The sequence below is a fragment of the Lithobates pipiens genome, unplaced genomic scaffold, assembly GCF_037356315.1.
Source record: "Lithobates pipiens isolate NorthernLeopardFrog02 unplaced genomic scaffold, aLitPip1_a1.2 Scaffold_19, whole genome shotgun sequence".
Classification (NCBI taxonomy): domain Eukaryota; kingdom Metazoa; phylum Chordata; class Amphibia; order Anura; family Ranidae; genus Lithobates; species Lithobates pipiens.
Window position 1 is genome coordinate 523,198,252 of NW_027507764.1, and position 23,328 is coordinate 523,221,579.

General features: G+C 46.3%; 1 protein-coding gene across 1 annotated transcript in view; it reads left to right on the top strand.

Moving 5' to 3' along the window:
• LOC143998093 (voltage-dependent T-type calcium channel subunit alpha-1I-like) overlaps positions 1–23,328 on the top strand; it is a 1,330,488-nt gene that overhangs the window by 436,185 nt on the left and 870,975 nt on the right. The window contains exon 5 of the mRNA XM_077493843.1: positions 10,664–10,979. Within this exon, the coding sequence (XP_077349969.1) occupies positions 10,664–10,979 (316 nt within the window). The remainder of the gene's footprint in view (positions 1–10,663; positions 10,980–23,328) is intronic.

A 23,328-nucleotide genomic window follows, 5' to 3' on the forward strand; every position in this document is an offset into this window, starting at 1 on the left:
CGCTCTGTGCACATGGACTTCCTTTTAAACGCATTTATTTCTCTGATAAATAGCGCCCTAAGGTAGGCCTTAAACATCTCCCATCCCAGGCCCGTGTCCCGGCTGTCTGCCTGCTCCTCCCAGAATTTGGTGATGTCTTGTAAAAACTGAGGCGTTGATGGGAGCAATTTAAGCCAAAAGGTATTGAGTTTCCATGGGGCCTTATTCAGTGTGGACGAGGGGCACATTTCCAAGTCTATGATCAGAGGGGAATGGTCTGAGATTTCCCTCGGAGCATAGGTGATAGCTGTAACCAGGCATGCTGCTGTTTCAGAGAACAAACATAGATTGATGTGGGAGAGGGACATATAAGACTTTGAAAAGCTTGAAAACGGACATTGACCAGGATTTCTACTCCTCCACAAGTCCATCCATCCCACCTCCTCTAACAATTTCCTCAGGGCTGTGCGGCACGAGCACGAGCGTCGCCTTGGAAGCAATTAAAGTCCCCCATAATGTATATCGGTACCTCCGGGTGACCAAGTTGAAAATCCAGGATCGCCCTCAGGACCCGATGACTATACGGAGGCGGGATGTACAAAAAAGCAAGTATACACTCCAATGAGAACACACAACAGTGAAAAATTACATACCTCCCCTCACTATCTATCTCAATACTGAATTCCTGGTAGTTCAGTACATTATGTATCAGCACACTCACACCCCTGGAGAAGGAGGTGTGAGTGGAATGATAGGCTTGAGCCACCCACCTGAAATTGAGATGTGCCAGGGAATCAGGAGTGAGATGAGTCTCCTGTAACACACAAGTAGCTGGGAGATTTTCTCATTGAAGTAGAGACCATTGTGCATTTAAGAGGATGACCCAGTCCCCTAACATTCCAGGACAGCCCTTTAAGCTTGTTCAGACCCCCTGCAATATTAGATACAGCACCAGGAAGTAGCAATGTAATACAATCCGGACTTTCCCGCTTTTTCTCCCCCCACCTCTCCACAAATAGTAATAAAGATTCTTCGATTTGCATTTTAAGTTTAGTGTCAGAATCTGCAAGTGATGTAAACATTGTAGAAAGTGTACCGTACTACACAGATGGTTCCAAACATTCCAAACCTTTGAGCACAAATGTCCTCCAACTTTGCTTCGCACTTCCCAATGGAGAATGGCCAGAAACAAAGCCATTGTGTAATGTGTGGCCCCGGATGCAGCCATGACCCCCAATGTGCCCAAGTTAGGAAGTACTACAAGGAATTGAACAACTGCCATAACTTTAGGACAACAGGTCCTGAAATCTGCTGGCATCGCAACCACCAGCCTGAGAGTCACATCCAGTGAAACAAGGTGCATTCAACACCCAATGTAACTTTGCTTTGATGCCCATTCACCTGGGGAAAAAAAGTGTCAATGAAAAAACACACTAGACAGGTTTTTAAAATAATTTATTAGGCAGCTCTGGAGGTCTTCTTCTGACTTCGGGGGTCTTCTTCCGACTCCTTCGCGCTCTCCGGTTCTTCACCCTGCTCTCCGGTCTCTTCTCCCGATCGCCGGTTCTTCTACCGACTCCTCCGCTATCTTCTTCCAGCTCTTTTACTAGCGGTGGCCCGGTCTTCTGCGTCCTTCTTCCCTCTTCTCTTCTTCCGATGTTGACACGACACTCTCCCCCACTGTAATACCATGTGCGAGGTGCGCGACCACTTATATAGGCATGGGGCGTGGTCACCCGGTCATGTCACAGTGACCCCGCCCCTTATGACGTCACAGTACCAGCCTGCCTCGGGAGCACACACACGGTAGGACTTTCAGCCAACAAGCTCACATCCAACATTTGTGGGAAAATCCGATCGTGTGTACAGGGCATAAGATTGCCCTGTATTTGCCCTGTATTTGGCTCCATCCATCATCACATAAACTCTGACCAGCTTCCCTGTGCCTATTGAAGAATAGCATACTCACAAAATTATGATGCCACCACCATGTTTCCAGTGGGGATGGTGTGTTAAGGGTGATATGCAGTGTTAGTTTTCTGCCACATATAACATGTTGCTTTTAGGCCAAAAGTTGAATTTTTGTCTCCTCTGACCAGAGCACCTTCTTCCACATGTTTGCTGTCCCCCACGTGGCTTCTCCCAAACTGCAAATGGGACTTCTTATGGCTTTCTTTCAACAATGGCTTTCTTCTTAGCCCTCTTCCAATATGGTTGCCACCTCATCCCTTTAAACTCAAACACATATTAATCACACAGGTTTTGTGGCTGATTAAGGTGGTAATTAAACTCCCTTTGTGCCTTATCTGCATTTAATTAGCCTCAGAACCAGTATAATTCAAAGGTGTTTGGGTTTAAAGAGATGAGGTGGCAACTCTATCTTCCATAAAGGCCAGATTTGTGGAGTACACAACTAATAGTTGTCCTGTAGACAGATTCTCCCAACCGGGCTGTGGATCTCTGCAGCTACCCCAGAGTTATCACGGGCCTCTTGGCTGCTTCTCTGATTAATGGTCTCCTTGCCTGGCCTGTCAGATTAGGTGGATGACCATGTCTTGGTAGGTTTGCAGTTGTGCCATAAAGTTGCAAAAAAAAAGTATGTGAACCCCGTTGGAATGATATGGATTTCTGCACAAATTCATAAAATGTTATCTGTTCTTCATCTAAGTCACAACAATAGACAATCACAGTCTGCTTAAACTTAACTTAACTTAAACTTGAACACACCATGTAAACATTCACAGTGCAGGTGGAAAAAGTATGTGAACCCCTAGACTAATGAGATCTCCAAGAGCTAATTGGAGTGAGGTGTCAGCCAACTGGAGTCCAATCAATGAAATAAGATTGGAGGTATTGGTTACAGCTGCCCTGCCCTATAAAAAACATACACCAGTTCTGAATTTGCTTTTCACAAGAAGCATTGCCTGATGTGAATGATGCCTCACACAAAAGAGCTCTCAGAAGACCTACAATTAAGAATTGTTGACTTGCATAAAGCTGCACAAGGTTATAAAAGTATCTCCAAAAGCCTTGCTTTTTATCTGTCCATGGTAAGACAAATTGTCTATAAATGGAGAAAGTTCAGCACTGCTGCTTCTCTCCCTAGAAGTGGGTGTCCTGTAAAGATGACTGCAAGAGCACAGCGCAGACTGCTCAATGAGGTGATGAAGAATCCTAGAGTGTCAGCTAAAGACTTACAAAAGTCTCTGGCATATGCTAACATCCCTGTTCACGAATTTACAATATGTAAAACACTAAACAATTTCATAGGAGGATACCACAGAGGAAGTCACTGCTGTCCAAAAAAAGCATTGCTGCACGTTTACAGTTTGCAAAAGAGCACCTGGATGTTCCACAGCAGTACTGGCAAAATATTCTGTGGACAGATGAAACCAAAGTTGAGTTGTTTGGAAGAAACACACAATACTATGTGTGGAAAAAAAGAGGCACAGCACACCAACATCAAAACCTCATTCCAACTGTGAAGTATGGTGGTGGGGGCATGATGGTTTGGGGCTGTATTGCTGTGTCAGTGCCTGGACGGATTGCTATCATCGAAGGAAAAATGAATTCCCAAGTTTATCAAGACATTTTGCAGGAGTACATAAGGCCATTTGTCCACCAGCTGAAGCTTAAGAAGATGGGTGTTGCAACAGGACAACGACCCAAAGTAGGGAAGTAAATCAACAACAGAATGGCTTAAACAGAAGAAAATATGCCTTCTGGAGTGGCCCAGTCAGAGTATTGACCTCAACCCAATTGAGATGCTGTGGCATGACCTCAAGAAAGCGATTCACCCCAGACATCCCAAGAATATTTCTGAAATGAAACAGTTCTGTAAAGAGGAATGGTCAAGAATTACTCCTGCACGTCTGATCTGCAACTACAGGAAACTTTGGTTGAAGTTATTGCTGCCAAAGGAGGTTCAACCAGTTATTAAAGGGGAGGTCCACCCAAAGAAAAATGGATAAAAATATACATAAAAAAATGCATAGGCCGCAAAAAGAAAAAAAAAGCCACAAGGCTCCACTGCCTATTTCCCTTACTTTGAATGGTGGTGGCGGAACCGAGAGCTGAGGGATGGGTCAGCCTCGGGTGGCCGACATCACGGCCACCCTAAAAAGGTAAGTGCTTATTAACCACTTGCTTACTGGGCACTTAAACACCCTTCCTGACCAGACCAATTTTCAGCTTTTGGTGCTCTCACACTTTGAATGACAATTACTCAGTCATGCAACACTGTACCCAAATGAATTTTGTGTCCTTTTTTTCCCACAAATAGAGCTTTCTTTTGGTGGTATTTGATCACCTCTGGGGTTTTTATTTTTTGCGCTATAAATGAAAAAAGACCGAAAATTTTGAAAAACACCGCATATTTCTTTATTTGTCTTTTCTGTTTGTTTGTTCTTCTTGTGCAGTGCCCCTTTTCGTTTCCCCATACAGCGCCGTGCGGTGTATCTGGCTTGTTGGGCGGCTGGTTTCCGTGCGTTCCAGCCGCCCAGTTACTTCCTCGTTCACCGCTCGGTCATTCTGCGCATGCGCGAGACCGGCGCGAGGACGAGGCTTGATTCGCGCATGCGCGATGCGGGCTTCGCGCATGCACACTAGCCTTTTCATGACGAAAATCGTGACGTCATTAAGGCGGCAATTTTAAAAATGGAAAACAGCTTGCAGTGTTTCTGGGATGTTTGTGAAGCCTGCAGCACCATTCCTAAGCCCTGGTTCTTCAGTGTTAGGTATGTTTCTTTGATGGGATCAGTTTTCTCTGCCTCCTTAACTGTTTTCTGTATTTAAAATTAGGCTGTTTTTTTTCTCCAGCCCTGATGGATCCTTTGGATGCCTCACCGCCTGCTAGTGGCCAGCCCTCTCGGAGAAGGTACTTTTTTTTGGGTTACCTGCCGGGTGGGGGGAGCAGTGGAACATTAGGGAATGTTCCACTAACACTGCTGGTTTTTTTCTACCTGTTCAGCCCTTCTAGGTCTACTCAACGACGTAGTTCTCACCGAGGAAGTGACTCGTCTAAGTCCCACTGCCGGAATTCCTCTTCCAGATCCAGGCGACATGATTCCCCTGCGAGAACCAGTCTCCGTAGCCGGGAATCTTCCCGCCCTTCAACAGCTTGCCCAAGTCACGTAGCTGAAGGTGTATGCTGGGGGTGCAAGACGCAGGTTCCTGCTGACAAGTCCCTTTGTGATGCCTGTTATATTAAAGCGACGGGTGAAAGGAGTGACTCTGACCAACAGCTAAGGTCTATGGTGGAAAGATTGGTTAAAGACAGTCTTAAGAAATTTGAAGCCCCCCAGTTGTCTCCCATAGAGTCTCCAAGGTCTCCGGGGAGGGATGCTCAGGCCCAGGACACATGGGATTCCTCGTTGCCTAGCCACCCGTCTGCTGTCCTCTCAGAGAGTGAGTCTGAGGAAGAAGAATCTGGTTCAGGTTTTGACTTTGCCCTGCTTTCTCGCTTGGTCAAAGCCATTAAGGAAACACTGAACAATTTTTAAACAATTGAAGAAAGAGCGTATTAGCTTCCCTTTCCTCTCAGAACTGGGAGAAGTGATCTCGGATGAGTGGAGTAAGGTAGAGAAAAATAATTCTCTTCTATCTAAGATTCAGAGACTTTACCCTTTTAAGGAGGAAGAAGTTAAAAACTTGGAATCTTCCCCTCTAGTGGACGCAGCAGTAATGCGATTGGTCAGACATGTGACCCTTCCTCTTGAGGACACAGTCTCTTTTAAGGACGCTTTGGATAGGAGAATTGATTCTGACCTAAAGAGGATCTATCTTACGGCTGGCATGGCCTGTAAGCCGGCCCTGGCCTTAGCGGCTCTGTCTAGAGCAATGGAAGTTTGGTCCGATAGCGTTGATGAATCACTCAGGAATGTTTCTGAAGACTTGGCCAAGAGTTCTCCCATTCAGGAACTGAGACTGGCTTCAGCTTTCCTGGGAGAGGCCTCAATCGACATTATGCGTCTGGTGGCTCGAGTTATGCTCTCATCTGTAACTGCCAAGCGTGCCCTTTGGCTCCGTCCTTGGCTGGCCGATCCCGCTGCTAAGCAGGTTTGGTGCCGTATTCCTTTTGATGGTTCTTCCCTTTTCGGCAATAAGCTGGATAGTGCTATAACTCGAGCCACTGGGGGTAAGTCGGGGTTTCTCCCCCAGGATAGACGCCTGCAGAATCAAAGAAGATCGTTCCCTAGGAAGCAGGGTCAAGATCGTGCCAGGGAGGCACGCACTTACAGGCCTGGACGGGAATTTTCCAGATCTTGGAGGTCCAGACAGACATCTCTCAAAAAGTCTGCAAAAGGCAGTTCGATGGGGGAGAAGGAGCCTACTAAGTCCTTTTGAGATCGAGCCCGTCCAGGCGGTCCGGGTAGGAGCACGTTTGTTCCACTTTCGGCACGTTTGGGCGGCCTTGATCCAGGACTTTTGGACCGTCAAGACGGTTTCCTCCGGACACACGTGGACGTTCAGCAGTGTCCCCAAACTCAAGTGTGTTCCCACATCCATTCCAAAGTCGGAAGAAAAAAGACAAATTCTTCTAACTTACATAAAATCTTTGTTGGATCAAGGCGCCGCTATTCCTGTTCCAGATGTCCAGCGCGGCAGGGGAATGTATTCTCCTCTTTTCCTGGTCTAGAAGAAGAACGGTACATGGAGACCCGTAATAGACCTGACGCGTCTAAATCGCTGCATAAAAAAGGAAAAATTCAAAATGGAAACGCTGTCCATGATTCAACAATCAGTGCAGCCAGGGGACTGGCTTGTCTCAATAGACCTCAAAGACGCCTATTTTCACGTCCCAGTGGCCACAGAGTTCCAACAGTTTCTTCGTTTTTCCATTGGCCAGCTTCATTTACAGTTTACTTGCCTTCCTTTTGGTCTGTCAACCTCCCCTTGCACTTTCTCGAAGGTCCTTCTAGCAGTTGTAGCCTTGTTGAGAGTCAGAAAAATCCGGATTCATCATTATCTGGACGATTTGCTTCTTCTCGCTCAGGACAAGGATTGTCTCTTGAGTCACAGGGATCAAGTCATCGCAACCCTCAAGGAATTCGGTTGGCTCCTCAATTTAGAGAAAAGCCAGTTGGTTCCTACACAGTCTCTCGTGTTCCTCGGCGCCCTGTTCAATACGGCAAAAGGTACCATCTCTCTGCCCGAGGAGAAGATTGCAGTAGTACGGGACAGGATCCACCTGGCTCTCTCCTCATCTCGTCTCAGTGCTCTTCATTGCCTAAAGATCATAGGCACCATGGTGTCTACTATACCGATGGTGAAGTGGGCACAATGGAGGATGCGCCCCTTTCAAATGGGTTTTCTTCGTCAATGGTCAGGAGAAAAGGCCCAGCCCATGAAGTTCCCTCTTTTGGTGGCTTCGTCGGGAGAGTCTACTGAATTGTCATTCTCTTCTGCCAATCAAATGGATCTCAGTAACGTCAGATGCCAGCAACAAGGGCTGGGGGGCACATTGTCTTTCGGAAGTGGCTCAGGGCATTTGGGACTTTCCCTCTCGGGGAATAGTGTCGAATGTGTTGGAACTACGAGCAGCCTTCCTAGCGCTGTTGGCGTTTCCACATCTGATAGTGGGTGCATCCGTAGTCCTCAGGCTGGACAAAAAGACTGCGGTCGCATACGGGAGGAAGCAAGGGGGCACCAGAAGTCGGTCTCTGCTGAAGGAAGTGGATCCAATAATGCGTTGGTCCCAGAGGAACCTGGCCAACCTAACAGCAGCCTATGTGCCCGGAGTCCTCAATGTCCAAGCGGACTTTCTATCACGAGTCCACTTGGACAACAACGAGTGGACCCTTCACAAAGAGGTGTTTCAGTGGGTTCTATCCCTGGGGATGTCTCCAGAAGTGGACCTATTCGCCACTCGTTTCAACAGGAAGCTAACAAGGTTCTATTCAAGGTTCAAGGATCCGCAGGCCTACGGGATAGATGCCCTAACAGAGCAGTGGCGATTCCACAAGGCATACGCCTTCCCTCCAACTCCAATTATCTTCCAATTCCTGAAGAGACTCAGATGGGAAGGAGTAGAAGTATTGGCAATAATTCCGTATTGGCCCAACAGGCCCTGGTTTCCTCTCCTATCCCTCCTCAGCTTTCGGGACCCGGTTCCTCTTCCATCCAGACGGGACCTGCTCTCCCAAGGGACGGTTCTCCATCCATGTCCGGCTCACCTTCGGTTGAAGGTCTGGTTCTTGAGAGGGGAAGGCTGGAAGCACTAGGGTGTCCCAAGGAAGCCATTTCCACTCTCCTAAGTGCGAGGAGAAGAAGCACTAATAAGGTGTATGAACGGATCTGGGCCAAGTTCGTTTCTTATGTGTCCTCCAGAACCAGTTCCTATGTTTCACCCACAGTTCAAGACGTGTTGGGGTTCCTACAATCAGGCTTGGACTTACCCTTATCAGTTAGCTCCCTTCGGGTTCAAGTCTCGGCATTTACAGGGGTTCAGTGGGCCAAGCATGCCCTTATCCAGCAGTTTTTCAAGGGCGCAGTAAGATTGAGACCCCAGAGAAAACCCAGATTCCCTAAATGGGATCTGCCTCTAGTTCTGGACTTCTTTTCTCTGCTCAGTAAGGCTCTCTCCATCAGAGAACTCACCTTGAAAACCGCGTTCCTGGTGGCGGTCACCTCAGCGAAACGAGTGTCAGAGATTCAAGCTCTAGGAGTCAAGGAGCCTTTTCTAACTTTTTTCCGGACAGAGTGGTCCTAGTTCCAATGTTGGAGTCAAACCCTAAGGTCACTTCGGTTTTTCATGAAAATCAGGTAATCTCTCTACCCTTATTCAGATCCTTGGATTCCTCGGAAATTCATCCTCTTGACGTTGGACGCTCATTAAAGCTCTACTTGGAAGCTACAGCTCCGTTCCGGCAGTCGGACTTCCTGTTCATTCTGTTCTGTGGGAAGAACAAGGGCACTAGAGCATCAGTCAGGGCAATTGCGGCATGGATAGTTCAAGCAATCCAGTGGGCATACAGAGAAAAGGGCTTGGCTCCTCCTCAGGCGGTGACGCTAATTCGACCAGAAGTCTTTCTACCTCATGGGCAGCTTCTCGCCATGTGGCTCCTGACGTGATATGCAGGGCGGCCTCGTGGTCTTCCATTCACACCTTTATGTCTCATTATTGTGTTGAGCCAGCGGCTCTATCCTCAGTTGATTTTGGAGTTAAAGTTTTGTCAGTTGACGGTGTCAAATAAATCTTTGTTAAGCAGCATTTTTGCCCACCCGGGTGTGTCTTGGCAAGTTATTTCCCACACGTAGGCTGCCATGGAGTCTGTCAGGAAAACTGAAAATTTATGTCAAATACTTACCGTCGTTTTCCTTTCCTGATGGACTCCATGGCAGCAGGAGTTCCCTCCCAAATGGCTGGAGTAGCATAGTTACCGAACACGGCCTGTGGCAGGGAGCAAAGATTTATGGGAGTGTCGTCCTATAGGGTAATGGAGGCGGGACTAAACCCACACGTAGGCTGCCATGGAGTCCATCAGGAAAGGAAAATTACGGTAAGTATTTGACATAAATTTTCCATTTTTTTTATTGGTTATGTTATCCTGCAGAAAGTAAAAAAAATATATATTTTTCAAAAATTGTTGTTCTTTTTTTCATTAAAACTGGCAAAAAAAAAAAAAGTGGTGAGCGAATACCACCAAAATAAATCTCCATTTGTGTAAAAAAATTATATACATTTTGTTTAGGTACAGCGTTGCATGACCGCACAGTTTCTAGTTAAATTAGCGCAGTGGTAAATGGCAAACAATAGCTGGTCATGTAGGGGTAAAAGTTTTTGGGGCTGGAGCGGGTAATTGATACAAGCACTACAAAAACAGAAGCAAATGCGCACCTTGCCACACAGAAAAAGAGTGTGACAAATGCGACAAAACGCATGATAAAAAGCGTACAAATTGCAATACTCCAAAATTTTCCATGAGCTAATTTTCTGTGTTTGTCACATGTTGGACATTCATCAATGAGCTGTCTGATGCTTGTCACAGGAAAAAAACACCAAAAAACATGCGCTCCTAATACACTAGGTGTGACTGGGGCCTGAAAGTCAAATTGGTGTGTTTACAACCCCCAGCACACTGAGCTAGATTACAAGAGCAATGACAGTTATCGGTCTTTGCCCACTCCCTCACTTGTAATTGTATAAAGCTGGCCATACACTATGCAATCAGATTGTACAATAAATGGCCATCTTAAAGGAAGAAGTAGAAAAGTGGGTGGAAGTAAAAAGGTGGGTACCCTAAGACTCCACCAACTGACATTTCCTACAGGCATTGATTGGCATGTCAAATGCTTAAAATCCTCGACATCCAGAAGTTAAAATGGACGACTCACGACTGCACTTGCGTGGTGTTGTACGTATGAGTGCACCCACAATTGTCTAAATACATTTTTAGTTTATACGATATCATGCTATGTTGGCAATCTTTTATCTTTAATGGTTGTGGGACTATCATTTTCATTGGACTTTGATAAAAAAATATTGGACATTGTTTACTACAATCACAGCGCTGTACTATTTGTTTTATATTTGTTGTGTTTTTATGTATCATGAACACAGTGTCCAGCAGCTTTTTGAGTTTTATTCTGGCACAGATTTGTTATTGATTAATTTAAGCTAATGGTTTATTTTGCTGTTTGCTAATTCTTAATAAAACTAATTATATATTTTCTTTCTTACCAGACAAGGTGACATAATATTGCCACCTTATTACCAGCCTGAAGAAGATGACGAGATGCCATTTATCTGTTCTTTATCTGGTGATAATGGAATCATGGGATGCCATGAGATCCCACCTCTAAGGGATCGGGGTCACGAATGCTGTCTGGATAAAGAAGACTATTATTATTACAATTCCATTCGTCAGGAGTTCAATGTCAGTGGCATGTGCGTCAACTGGAATCAGTACTATAATGTCTGTCGCACCAGCAACACAAACCCTCATAAGGGTGCCATAAATTTTGATAACATCGGATATGCTTGGATAGTAATTTTCCAGGTACATAACATTTTAATTTTATATTGGTAAATCCTTTCTAAATGGTATAAATTCCAAAAATAAGTGGAAAACCTGATGAGTTACAGTTTTGGAAAAAACTCCCTATGAACAAAGATTTGGAGAGTGGAGGAGGCAACAGAATTAAAGTGATGGAACATTTCTAAATTTGATACATTGAATAACAGTTATTTTGAAAAAGAGAGAGGGCTTGTATTAAAGAGAACAATAATTATTGCACATTTAAATTACAGTCAAAGGTCTGCAGCTTTGCTGCACTATTTCCAATACTGTTGACCAATAAAATTCAGTTAAAATAAAAAAAAACACAACAATATGCGTGATTTCATAGATAAATTAAACATTCATATATAAAGTCAGAGTGTGAATTATAGAACATTTCGTTTTCAAAGGAAATTTGAAAAAGATGACCACATACAACAACAAACGATTAGAAGCTGAGGGGGGTATCTTGGAAAGAGGTGAGAGATACACCAGATAACACCTTGTAGGCTTACCAGATAGCCATGCCCTTCTAATTACAGAAAGTTCAGAATTTGCATCGACCAAAAGGCCTCATTGGGATTTTCTCAAATAAAATAATCGGAAGATAAGATTAGATATGCTCCACTCATCATAAAGGTTCATTCAGAGGAATTCCTCAATCCTTTGTCCATCCATGTGTTTTTATGCCATCTATAAAGCTGAAAATACTTGCTTAATCCTTTTGATTGGACTGTACAGGAAGCCACTTCCTTCAAAGAGCTTAAGTTATTCAGAGATTGTTTTCTCTGTGTGGTTAAAATTTCAAGGAGACATTTTTGGTACTGGAAGCCAAGTTTGTTGGTCTTGAATCTTGGATCGCTAATAAGTTCAGGTAAATTCAGGATCTGTATTTGAACTGGAATAATTTTACCACCACATAGATCCAAGCTTCTGTCCTGTACCAAGGAACCAGGTTCCCAGTCATTAGTACAAGACAGGAGCTATAGGAGACAGCTTGATCTCTGTGGTGGTAATGTGCTTCCAGCTCAAATACAGGTCCTTAAATTACCTGAACTTATTAGTGATCCAAGATTCAAGACCAACAAACTTTTTTTCATTTTTTTTTTTTTAACATCCCATTTGGAGGAGGAGCTGTGAGCAGTGGAGACACTACAGCCAGGATTACTGAGAGGAGGCGAGGAGGAGCTGTGAGCAGTGGGGATGCTGCACGCGGGATTACTGAGAGGAGGAGCTGTAGGCAGTGGAAACGCTGTACAGGGGATTAGTGAGAGAAGGAGGAGGCATGAGCCGTGAATGGAGGTCGCTGCTCACAGGACTCTAGAGAAGGGAGCTGCATGCTGGGGACAAGACACTGGAGTCGCTGGACTGGAGAGGCACTGGCCATGGCAAGAGGACCTTTACTTGGCAGACAGGCAGCAGGAGCAGTGTTGGAGCCGATGAGGCAGGAGATGGAGGCAGAGTCAGATGGAGCAGCGTGAGCCGGGGTGCACTGACAGGTGAGTAAAGAGGATAGGGGCTGAGGAACGTCAGGCAGGAGAAGGTGGTGGAGGCACGCTGACAGAAGGAGACTGACAGACAGGCTGTGAATACTGGGAGTACTGAGATAACTGTGAGTATCATTTGGAATACTGGGAGTAATACCTGTAGTAACTGAGAGTATTAACTAGTAACTTGGTGTACGTGGAGTATTACCTGTAGTAACATGGAGCACTGGGAGTTATACCTAATGTAACTTGAAGTATTGGGAGTAATACCTGAAGAAACTTTGAAATACTGGGAGTAATATCTGAAGTAACTTTGGAATATTGAAAGTAATATCTGAGGTAACTTTTTGAGTACTGAGAGTAATACCAGAAGTGACTTTGGAGTGCTGGGAGTAATACCTGAAGTGACTTTGGAATATTGGGAGTAATAACTGTAATAATTTGGAGTACTGGGAGCCTTACCTAAAGTAACCTTGAAGTGCTGGGAGTATCAACTTGGAGTAAATGTCTTGCAGGACAATTTCATGGGTCAGATGGTAGACGCACAACTAGAAAAAAGACATTACTAGATCTACTGATTACCAACAATACATTCCTTGATCATGGAAGTGGAAATACAATGCAATTTAGGAAACAGTGATCACAGGTCAATTGGCTTCAGTATAAATCACACAAATGGGGAACACAAACACACTGAATTTCAAAACTTCCCTAAACGACGAATCTTGATAGAAGATATAAATTGGGATAAAATCTTAAAAACAAAGAACACAGAGGAGAGATGGGTTTATTTTAAGACCACATTAAATAAGGGCATTAGCCAGAGCAAACAAAAGTCCTGGATGACTTAACTCTCATGTAAAAATGGATATAAAAGCAAAGGAGAAGGCCTTCAAAAAATAAAAGGCTGAGGGATCATCATCAGCATTCAGACTTTACAAAGACTGCAACAAGATATGTAAGGGTGCATTTAGGGCAGCTAAGAGAGCACAAAAGCCTCATAGTGGAGGAGAGCAGAAAAAATCCCAAGAAATTCTTTAAGTATATAAACAGGAATTGGGGGCTTCAGTAACCAAAACTGCAGTGTTTGTCCTCATGACATCACAGGAAGCACCCTCATGGCTAAAAGAGGACAGAATTAGATATAGACTTGGGAAACTTTAATAAATCACTGGAACCAGTTGGCTTGCACTCGAGGGTACTCAGGGAACTCAGTCAAGTAATTGCCAGACCATTGTCCCTAATTTTTACTGACAGTCTACTGACTGGAATTGTACCAGCTGATTGGAGAAAACCCAACATAACCAATATTTTAAAAAAGAGCCAAAATACATCCCTGGGAATTACAGACCAGTTAGCCTAACATCAATAGTATGCAAGCTCTTGGAGGGGATGACAAGGGACTATATACAAGATTAATGAAGAATCATTCTTGCCAAACCAATCTATTAACCTTCTATGAGGAGGTGAGCTGCCATCTAAATAAAGGAAGGCTCATAGACATGGTGTATCTGGATTTTGCAAAAACATTTGACACAGTTTCCCATAAATGTTTACTGTACAAAGTAAGGTATATTGGCAAGGACCATAGGGCGAGTACATGGATTAAAAACTGGCTACAAGGGCGAGTTCAGAGGGTGGTGATAAATAGGGAATACCTGGAATGGTCAGGGGTGGGTAGTGGGGTCCCCCAGGGTTCTGTGCTGGGACCAATCATGTTTAATTTGTTCATAAACAACCTGGAGTCTGGGGTAAACAGATCAATCTCTGTATTTGCTGACAACACTAAGCTAAGCAGGGCAATAACTTCTCCGCAGGATGTGGAAACCTTGCACGAAGATCTGAACAAATTACTCACTAGGGGTGAACCTCTGGGGAATCCAGAATGGAAAAGGACCTGGGGGTCCTAGAAGATGATAGGCTCAACAATGGCATGGAATGCCAAGCTGCTGCTAACAAAGCAAACTGAATATTGGCATGCATTAAAAAGGGGATTAACTCCAGGTATAAAGCGATAATTCTCCCACTCTACAAGACTTTGGTCTTGTAGAGTATGCTGTCCAGTTCTGGACATCAGTCCTCAGGAAGGATGTACTGGAAATAAAGCGAGTACAAAGAAGGGCAACAAAGCTAATAAAGAGTCGAGGATATTAGTTATGAAGAAAGGCTGCAAGCACTGAACTTATTCTCTCTGGAGAAGAGACGCTTGAGAATGGGATATGATTTAAATTTACAAATACCATACTGGTGACCCCACAATAGCGATAAGATTTTTTTGCAGAAGGGAGTTTAATAAGACACGTGCCCATTCACTAGAATGAGAAGATAAGAGGTTTAACCTTAAACTGCGTAGAGGGTTCTTTACTGTAATAGCGGCAAGGATGTGGAATTCCCTTTCACAGGCAGTGACTTCAGCAGGGGGCATCTGGATAGTTTCAAAAAACTATCAGATAAGCACCTGAACGACCACAACATACAGGGGTATACAATGTAATACTGACATATAATCACACACATAGGTTGGAATTGATAAACTTGTGTCCTTTTTTCAGCCTCGCCTACTATATAACTATGTACTGAGAGTAATACCTGAGATAACTTTGAAATACTGGGATTAATACCATAAGTAACTTTGGAGTAGTGGGGGTAATACCTGAACTAACATTGGCGTACTAGGTGCAACACCAGTAAGAAGTTTGGGGTACTGGGAGTAGTACCCATATTAACGTTGGGGTATTAGGAGCAGTACCTATATTAACTTTGGGGTACTATGAGTAGTATTTGGGGTAACTGAGTAATTTAAAACAAAATGGAGCTGTAGCAAGAGTGCCTTGCAATTAGGGATGAGCCGAACACCCCCCGGTTCGGGTCGCACCAGAACTTGCGAACGACCCCCGCGTTCGGTACGAACGTTAGAACCCCATTGAAGTCTATGGGACTCGAACGTTCGAATTGGAAAGTGCTAATTTTAACGGCTAATATGCAAGATAGTGTCCTAAAAAGGGTTTGGCGACCTGCCTCCTGCCTCAGGGGACATGGGTCACTGCAAAAAAAAGTTTTAAAAACTACCGTTTTGGTGGGAGCACTGATTTTAATGACGATTAAAGTGAAAAAAAAAAGTGAAATATTCCTTTAAATATGGTGCCTGGTGGGTGTCTGTAGTATGCCTGTGAAGTGCCACGTGTTTCCCGTGTTTAGAACAGTCCCTGCACAAAATGACATTAAGCGGAAATAACACCATTTAAAACTGCTTGCGGTTTTAATGTTATATCTGGTTCCTGCAATATGGTTGAAAATCATTCAGAAAAATGGCATGGGTAGCCCTCCCTGCCCATTACCAGCCTATTTGGGTCTTGTACGCATATTAAGGGGAACCCTGTACCCATATTAAAAAAAGGAAATGCGTGTGGCCCCCAGGCCCTATATACTCAGAACAGAAGTATACAGGCGGTGCAAACAAGACAGGGACTGTGTAGGTTTGTTGTGTTAAGTTGAATCTGTTTGTAATTTTCAACTGGTACATTTTTAAAGTGTAGCTCCAGTCAAAAAAAATATTTTTAAGCTTTTTGGAAAACATAGGGAAGGGTTATCACCCCTGTATAATTTGTTTTGTCGTCCATCTTTTTTCATCTCACTTGCTGTTGTCTCCTTCCGTTTGCAAGTAGGAGATGTTTGTAAATTGGATGTTTGAAAGTAGGGGCCTGCCCTATATGCTCTGCAGAAATGGCGGAACAAGGTGTTGGTTTTGCAACAACATTGTAAGCCCTCAAAGTGACTCTTGGTGGGCGCTGGAGCACCCTGCTGTGAACGATTATATCAAGAATTGTAATTACATGCCATTGTTGAACAGTGGTAGAAAAATTGACCTTTGGTGGTTGTGGTGCTGGTGCCACAACACTATAAGTCCTCACAGTTACTCTGGGTGGGCACAGGAAGGGGCCCTCCTGTGAAATATTATATCAAGAATTGTAATTACATGTCCCTGTTAAACAGGGGCAGAAAAATTGGGCCTTAGGCACTGGTGCCATCACACTGAAACCTCTGCCATACACTCTAGTTTTATTGCAGGAATTAGCCCTGCTGCAAAGCATTGCATCAAAAATTGTACTTAAACGCCCCTGTTAAACAGGGGCAGAAAAATTGGGCCTTAGGCACTGGTGCCATCACACTGCAACCTCTGCCATACACTCTAGTTTTATTGCAGGAATTAGCCCTGCTGCAAAGCATTGCATCAAAAATTGTATTTAAACGCCCCTGTTAAACAGGGGCAGAAAAATTGGGCCTTAGGCACTGGTGCCATCACACTGCAACCTCTGCCATATACTCTAGTTTTATTGCAGGAATTAGCCCTGCTGCAAAGCATTGCATCAAAAATTGTACTTAAACGCCCCTGTTAAACAGGGGCAGAAAAATTGGGCCTTAGGCACTGGTGCCATCACACTGCAACCTCTGCCATATACTCTAGTTTTATTGCAGGAATTAGCCCTGCTGCAAAGCATTGCATCAAAAATTGTACTTAAATGCCCCTGTTAAACAGGGGCAGAAAAATTGGGCTGCTGGCATCACCCAGAACCAAAAATGTTCTTCCAACATATCAGCGGAGGAGGAAGAGGATAGACAATCAACATAACAGGACAGTCACTCAGCATCAGCATAGGCAGTCTTGAAGGGATGTGGTATTTCAAAAAAAATTATTCGGTTACATCAGCTTCAGGTGCTTGGTAGCTGTGGGTGATCCAAGACTGATTCATCTTGATGAAGGTCAGTCGATCAACTGATTCGGTGGACAGGCGCACCCTGTGATCGGTAACGAAGCCACCAGCAGCACTGAAGGTGCGTTCCGAAAGAACGCTGGATGCAGGACAGGCCAGTAGCTCAATTGCATACTGTGCAAGCTCTGGCCAGTGATCCATCCTCAAGACCCAGTAAGCCAGAGGATTTTCAGTGGGAAAGGTGTCCAAGTCTGACCTTGCCCCTAGGTATTCCTGCACCATGTAAATTAGACGCTGGCGATGGGTGCTGGAACCAATCATACCTTGGGGCTGCGGACTAAAAAATTGTCTGAAAGCATCAGTCAGACGGCCACCTTCTCCACCGCTCCTTCTGACTGATGCCTCAGCAACACGTTGTCCAGGACCAGGAGTTTGTGACCTCCCAGTCTCTGGGAACGCGTTGCACAGAGCTTTCTGCAAGGCCTCCCGGAGATGTCTCATCCTCTGCTCCCTCTGCGATGGCAAGATAAGGTCGGCAACCTTACCCTTCTACCGTGGATCAAGGAGAGTGGCCAGCCAGTAATGGTCCCTCTCCTTGATCCGAAGAATACGAGGATCCTTCCGCAGGCTTTGCAGGATCAGGGAGGCCATGCAGCGTAGGTTAGCTGAGGCATTCGGTCCGGAGTCCTCTGGGTCACTAAGGACAACATGATCCGCAGCTACCTCCTCCCAGCCACGTACAAGTCCACGTGTTTCTTGGGACTGTAAATCATCCCTATAAGACTGCTGCTGCTGATGCTGAGTGCCAGCCTCCACCTCCATGCTGACACAATCATCCTCCTCCTCCTCTTCCTCCTCCTCACCCTCTTCCTGTGTGATGGGTGGCACAGCAGGAACACTGTCTGGATAAAGGGGGCCTTGAGAGGCAAGGAAGTCCTCCTCTTCCTGCCTCTGTTCTGCCTCAAGTGCCCTGTCCATTATTCCACGCAGCGTATGCTCCAAGAGGTGGACAAGAGGTATAGTGTCACTGATGCATGCACTGTCACTGCTCACCATCCTTGTGGCCTCCTCAAACGGTGACAGGACAGTGCATGCATCCCTGATCATGCCCCACTGGCGTGGTGAGAAAAAACCAAGCTCCCCTGACCCTGTCCTGGTGCCGTAGTCGCACAGGTACTCATTGATGGCCCTCTGCTGCATGTGCAGCCGCTGCAGCATGGCCAATGTTGAGTTCCATCTGGTGGGCATGTCACATATAAGGCGGTTCTTAGGCAGGTTCAACTCCTTTTGGAGCTCAGCCAGCCGAGCACAGGCATTAAATGATCGGCGGAAATGCACACAGACTCTCCTGGCCTGTTTCAGGACATCCTGTAAGCCGGGGTACCTGCCCAAGAACCGCTGCACCACCAGGTTAAGGACGTGAGCTACACAGGGCACATGGGTCAGTTGTCCCTGTCGGAGGGCGGAGAGGAGGTTGGTGCCATTGTCGCAAACCACCATTCCTGGCTTAAGCTGGCGTGGCGTCAACCACCTCTCGGCCTGCCCCTGCAGAGCTGACAAAACATCCGCCCCAGTGTGGCTCCTGTCCCCCAAACAAACCAGCGCAAGCACGGCATGGCATCGTTTTGCCTGCGTACTTGCGTAGCCCCTGCAACGCCTACGGAGCACCGCTGGTTCTGAGGACAGAGCACTGGAAGAGGCCATGGAGGAAGAAGAAGAGGAGGGGGTGGAGGAGAGAGGTGTGTCACAACCAATAGTAGCATTTTGGAGGCGTGGTGGCGGAACAACCTCCAACACTACTGCACCTTGTCCTGCATCCTTCCCAGCAGCCAGGAGAGTGACCCAATGGGCCGTGAAAGACAGGTAACGTCCCTGTCCATGCCTGCTGGACCATGAGTCAGCGGTAATATGCACCTTACCGCTGACCGCCCTGTCCAGCGAGGCAAGGACATTGCCTTCCACATGCCGGTAGAGAGCCGGAATCGCCTTCCGTGAGAAAAAGTGGCGTTTGGGGACCTGCCACTGAGGAACCGCACATTGTACAAACTCACGGAAGGGGGCCGAGTCTACCAACTGAAAAGGCAGCAGTTGAAGTGCTAGCAATTTAGCCAAGCTAGCATTCAACCGCTGGGCATGTGGATGGCTGGGAGTAAATTTCTTCCGCCGGTCCAGCAGCTGGGGCAGGGACATTTGTCTGCTATAATCGGACGTGGATGTACCACTAGCAGAGTTCCCGGAAGCACTTGGCTGTGACACACCTAATTCTACACCTTCATTCCTCTCAGAGCAGGTTTCAGAGAGGACTGAAGGTCTAGTGGGGTTGGAGATGCCAGCTGATGAGGAGCAAGGAGAGGTCCGCTTTGTTCTTTGGTGTGGGTCTTTGAGGTATGCTTGCCAACGAGCTGCATGGCAGGTCAACATATGTCTGGTCAAGCATGTGGTGCCCAAGCGGCTGATGTTTTGGCCACGTGAGATACGCTTGAGACATATGTTGCAAATAGCAGCGGTGCGATCTGATGCACTCGTCTCAAAAAAGGCCCACACCAAAGAACTTTTAGAATAACGCGCAGAGGAAGCGCTCTGCGCAGAGGAAGCGCTCTGTGCAGGCGGAGCTCTGCGGTGTGATTCAGTCGGTGTGCTGCCCCTAAGCTGGCCCCCGGAGGGCATCCTGCCTCGTTGGACATGTGCCTCCTCCTCCTCCTCCTCCTCCTCCCTCCTTCCAGGCACCCACGTGGAGTCAGTGCCCTCATCATCCCCTCCCTCTTCATCGCTGTAGCAAACCTGGCAGTATGCTGCAGCTTGTGGAACATGACTGCCAGATTGCTGTCCTTCTTGAGCATCCCCTCTCTCTGTGCTCACGCTACTGCCTTCCTCTAGCTGAGTGTCATCATCAGAGCCCACCAAACACTGGGCATCCTCCTGGAGCATGTACCCAACACTGTGCTCAAAGAGTTCAGGAGACTCCTCAGGAGGACGTGGTGGGTCTAGGGAAGGAGTCACTGATGATGACATTGAGAGGAGGGACGACGATGTGTTGGCAGCTGCTTTTCTACTACCCTGAGACTGGGTGAGAGAGGATGAGGAGGATGAAGAGGGCTTGGTCATCCACTCTACCAAGTCGTTGGCATGTTGCGGTTCAACATGTCCAGCTGCAGAAAAGAAGGACAAGCATGTCCCATGGCCACGTGCTGATGACAATGCACCGCGTCCACGACCAGCACTGTTGTCTCTAGACACAGAGCCTGCTTGCCCTCTTTTATCGGCTCGCGCCTGTCTGCCTCTCCTTGCTGGCCTTCCAGACATGGTAATGGCCTGAAGGGAGTTGGGTAAAACAGTAGTTGGGTAGTTTATATTGTGCTGGAGGCACACAACACCCACTAACTCCTGCAGATGCCTTTTTTATAGAACAGCAGAGTTAAAGGGGTATATACAGATGTATACTGTGCTGTGCTGGAGACACACACAACTTCCAATAACTCCCGCAGATGCCAATCGGGCCCAAATAGAGAACAGCTATGTAGGTGGATAATAGCGGTATGTACTGGGTACAGAGCAGGCACACAGCACGCACTATCTCCTGAGTGACACTACTGACTGCAAGCTCTATTGTTAAAGATGGACCACTAGCTATATAGGTGAGGTGAATATCACGGTGTATACTGCGGTCAGGGCACGCAGACAATAACCAGAAAACAGCAGAGTTAAAGGGGTATATACAGATGTATACTGTGCTGTGCTGGAGGCACACACAACTTCCAATAACTCCCGCAGATGCCAATCGGGCCCAAATAGAGAACAGCTATGTAGGTGGATAATAGCGGTATGTACTGGGTACAGAGCAGGCACACAGCACGCACTATCTCCTGAGTGACACTACTGACTGCAAGCTCTATTGTTAAAGATGGACCACTAGCTATATAGGTGAGGTGAATATCACGGTGTATACTGCGGTCAGGGCACGCAGACAATAACCAGAAAACAGCAGAGTTAAAGGGGTATATACAGATGTATACTGTGCTGTGCTGGAGGCACACACAACTTCCAATAACTCCCGCAGATGCCAATCGGGCCCAAATAGAGAACAGCTATGTAGGTGGATAATAGCGGTATGTACTGGGTACAGAGCAGGCACACAGCACGCACTATCTCCTGAGTGACACTACTGACTGCAAGCTCTATTGTTAAAGATGGACCACTAGCTATATAGGTGAGGTGAATATCACGGTGTATACTGCGGTCAGGGCACGCAGACAATAACCAGAAAACAGCAGAGTTAAAGGGGTATATACAGATGTATACTGTGCTGTGCTGGAGGCACACACAACTTCCAATAACTCCCGCAGATGCCAATCGGGCCCAAATAGAGAACAGCTATGTAGGTGGATAATAGCGGTATCTACTGGGTACAGAGCAGGCACACAGCACGCACTATCTCCTGAGTGACACTACTGACTGCAAGCTCTATTGTTAAAGATGGACCACTAGCTATATAGGTGAGGTGAATATCACGGTGTATACTGCGGTCAGGGCACGCAGACAATAACCAGAAAACAGCAGAGTTAAAGGGGTATATACAGATGTATACTGTGCTGTGCTGGAGGCACACACAACTTCCAATAACTCCCGCAGATGCCAATCGGGCCCAAATAGAGAACAGCTATGTAGGTGGATAATAGCGGTATCTACTGGGTACAGAGCAGGCACACAGCACGCACTATCTCCTGAGTGACACTACTGACTGCAAGCTCTATTGTTAAAGATGGACCACTAGCTATATAGGTGAGGTGAATATCACGGTGTATACTGCGGTCAGGGCACGCAGACAAAAACCAGAAAACAGCAGAGTTAAAGGGGTATATACAGATGTATACTGTGCTGTGCTGGAGGCACACACAACTTCCAATAACTCCAGCAAATGACAATCGGGCTCAAATAGAGAACAGCTATGTAGGTGTATATAGTGGTATGTACTGGGTACAGAGCACGCAGACAGCACGCACTAACACTGCTGACTGCAAGCTCTATTATTAAAGCTAGATCACTAGCTATATAGGTGATGTGAATATAGTGGTGTATACTGCGGTCAGGGCACAGACAGTAACCACTACAAAAGAGCAAAATAGTAAATCAGCCAAAAACGATTGGTGTGTAACTTTGTTGAAGGTACACAGAACACCCACTGCTTCAGATGCTAACAAACACTACACGAGGCCGCCTGAAAGGCAGCTTTATATAGTGTGGGGCGTGCACTACACAGCCTGAGCTATGATTGGCCACAGGCAGGATGCCTGTGGCCAACCATTGCTCTCCTCGCTACTGGCGCTGCGATTGGCCAAGCATGCGGGGTCACAGTGCATGCTTGGCCAATCGTGAGACAGCAATGCATTGCGCCATCGCAATGCATTGTGGGCCACACGAATTTTGCCGCGAACGGCCCAAACGTTCGGAATTCGGCGAACGCACGAACGACCGATGTTCGAGTCGAACATGCGTTCGACTCGAACACGAAGCTCATCCCTACTTGCAATAGTGTAGAGTAACCATTTAATATCCCCATTAGAATAACAGGTAAAATGTCCAACAGGATTGCTGATGCGACCCAGGGCACATCGTGCTCCATGTATGCGTTCCTTGATGGGCCAATCGATTGTGAATACTGCTATATGAAATGTCAGCTACTTGTTTCTCTGGAAGCCCAGATCCTGAATCTTGAAAACAAGTTGGAAACACTGTGTAGCATCAACAACCTGGAAAGGAGTTTGGACATTACCCAACAGGTGCTAGTGGGGCCAGTGTAGAGGAGGGTGGAGACATGAAGGCACAGAAGTCAGAGTTAGGTAGCTGGGTGACCCAAAAGGAGGGGTAGAGGGAAGAGTGCTAGGAAGGCTAGTCCTGAGACTGTAATTGCCAAATGGTATCTTGTTTACCGGCTCTTGGGTTTGACGCATCATGGATCGGATGGACAGATTATTGGGTGGGGCGGCAGAGGACCCAGCTGTCATTACACATGTTGGTACCAATGACAAAGTAAGAGGAAGGTGGAGCATCCTTAAAAATGATTTCAGGGACTAAGGAGCTAAATTGAAGAGAAGGACCTCCAAAGTTGGTATTCTCAGAGATACTGCCGGTACCTCAAGCCAAACCAGAGAA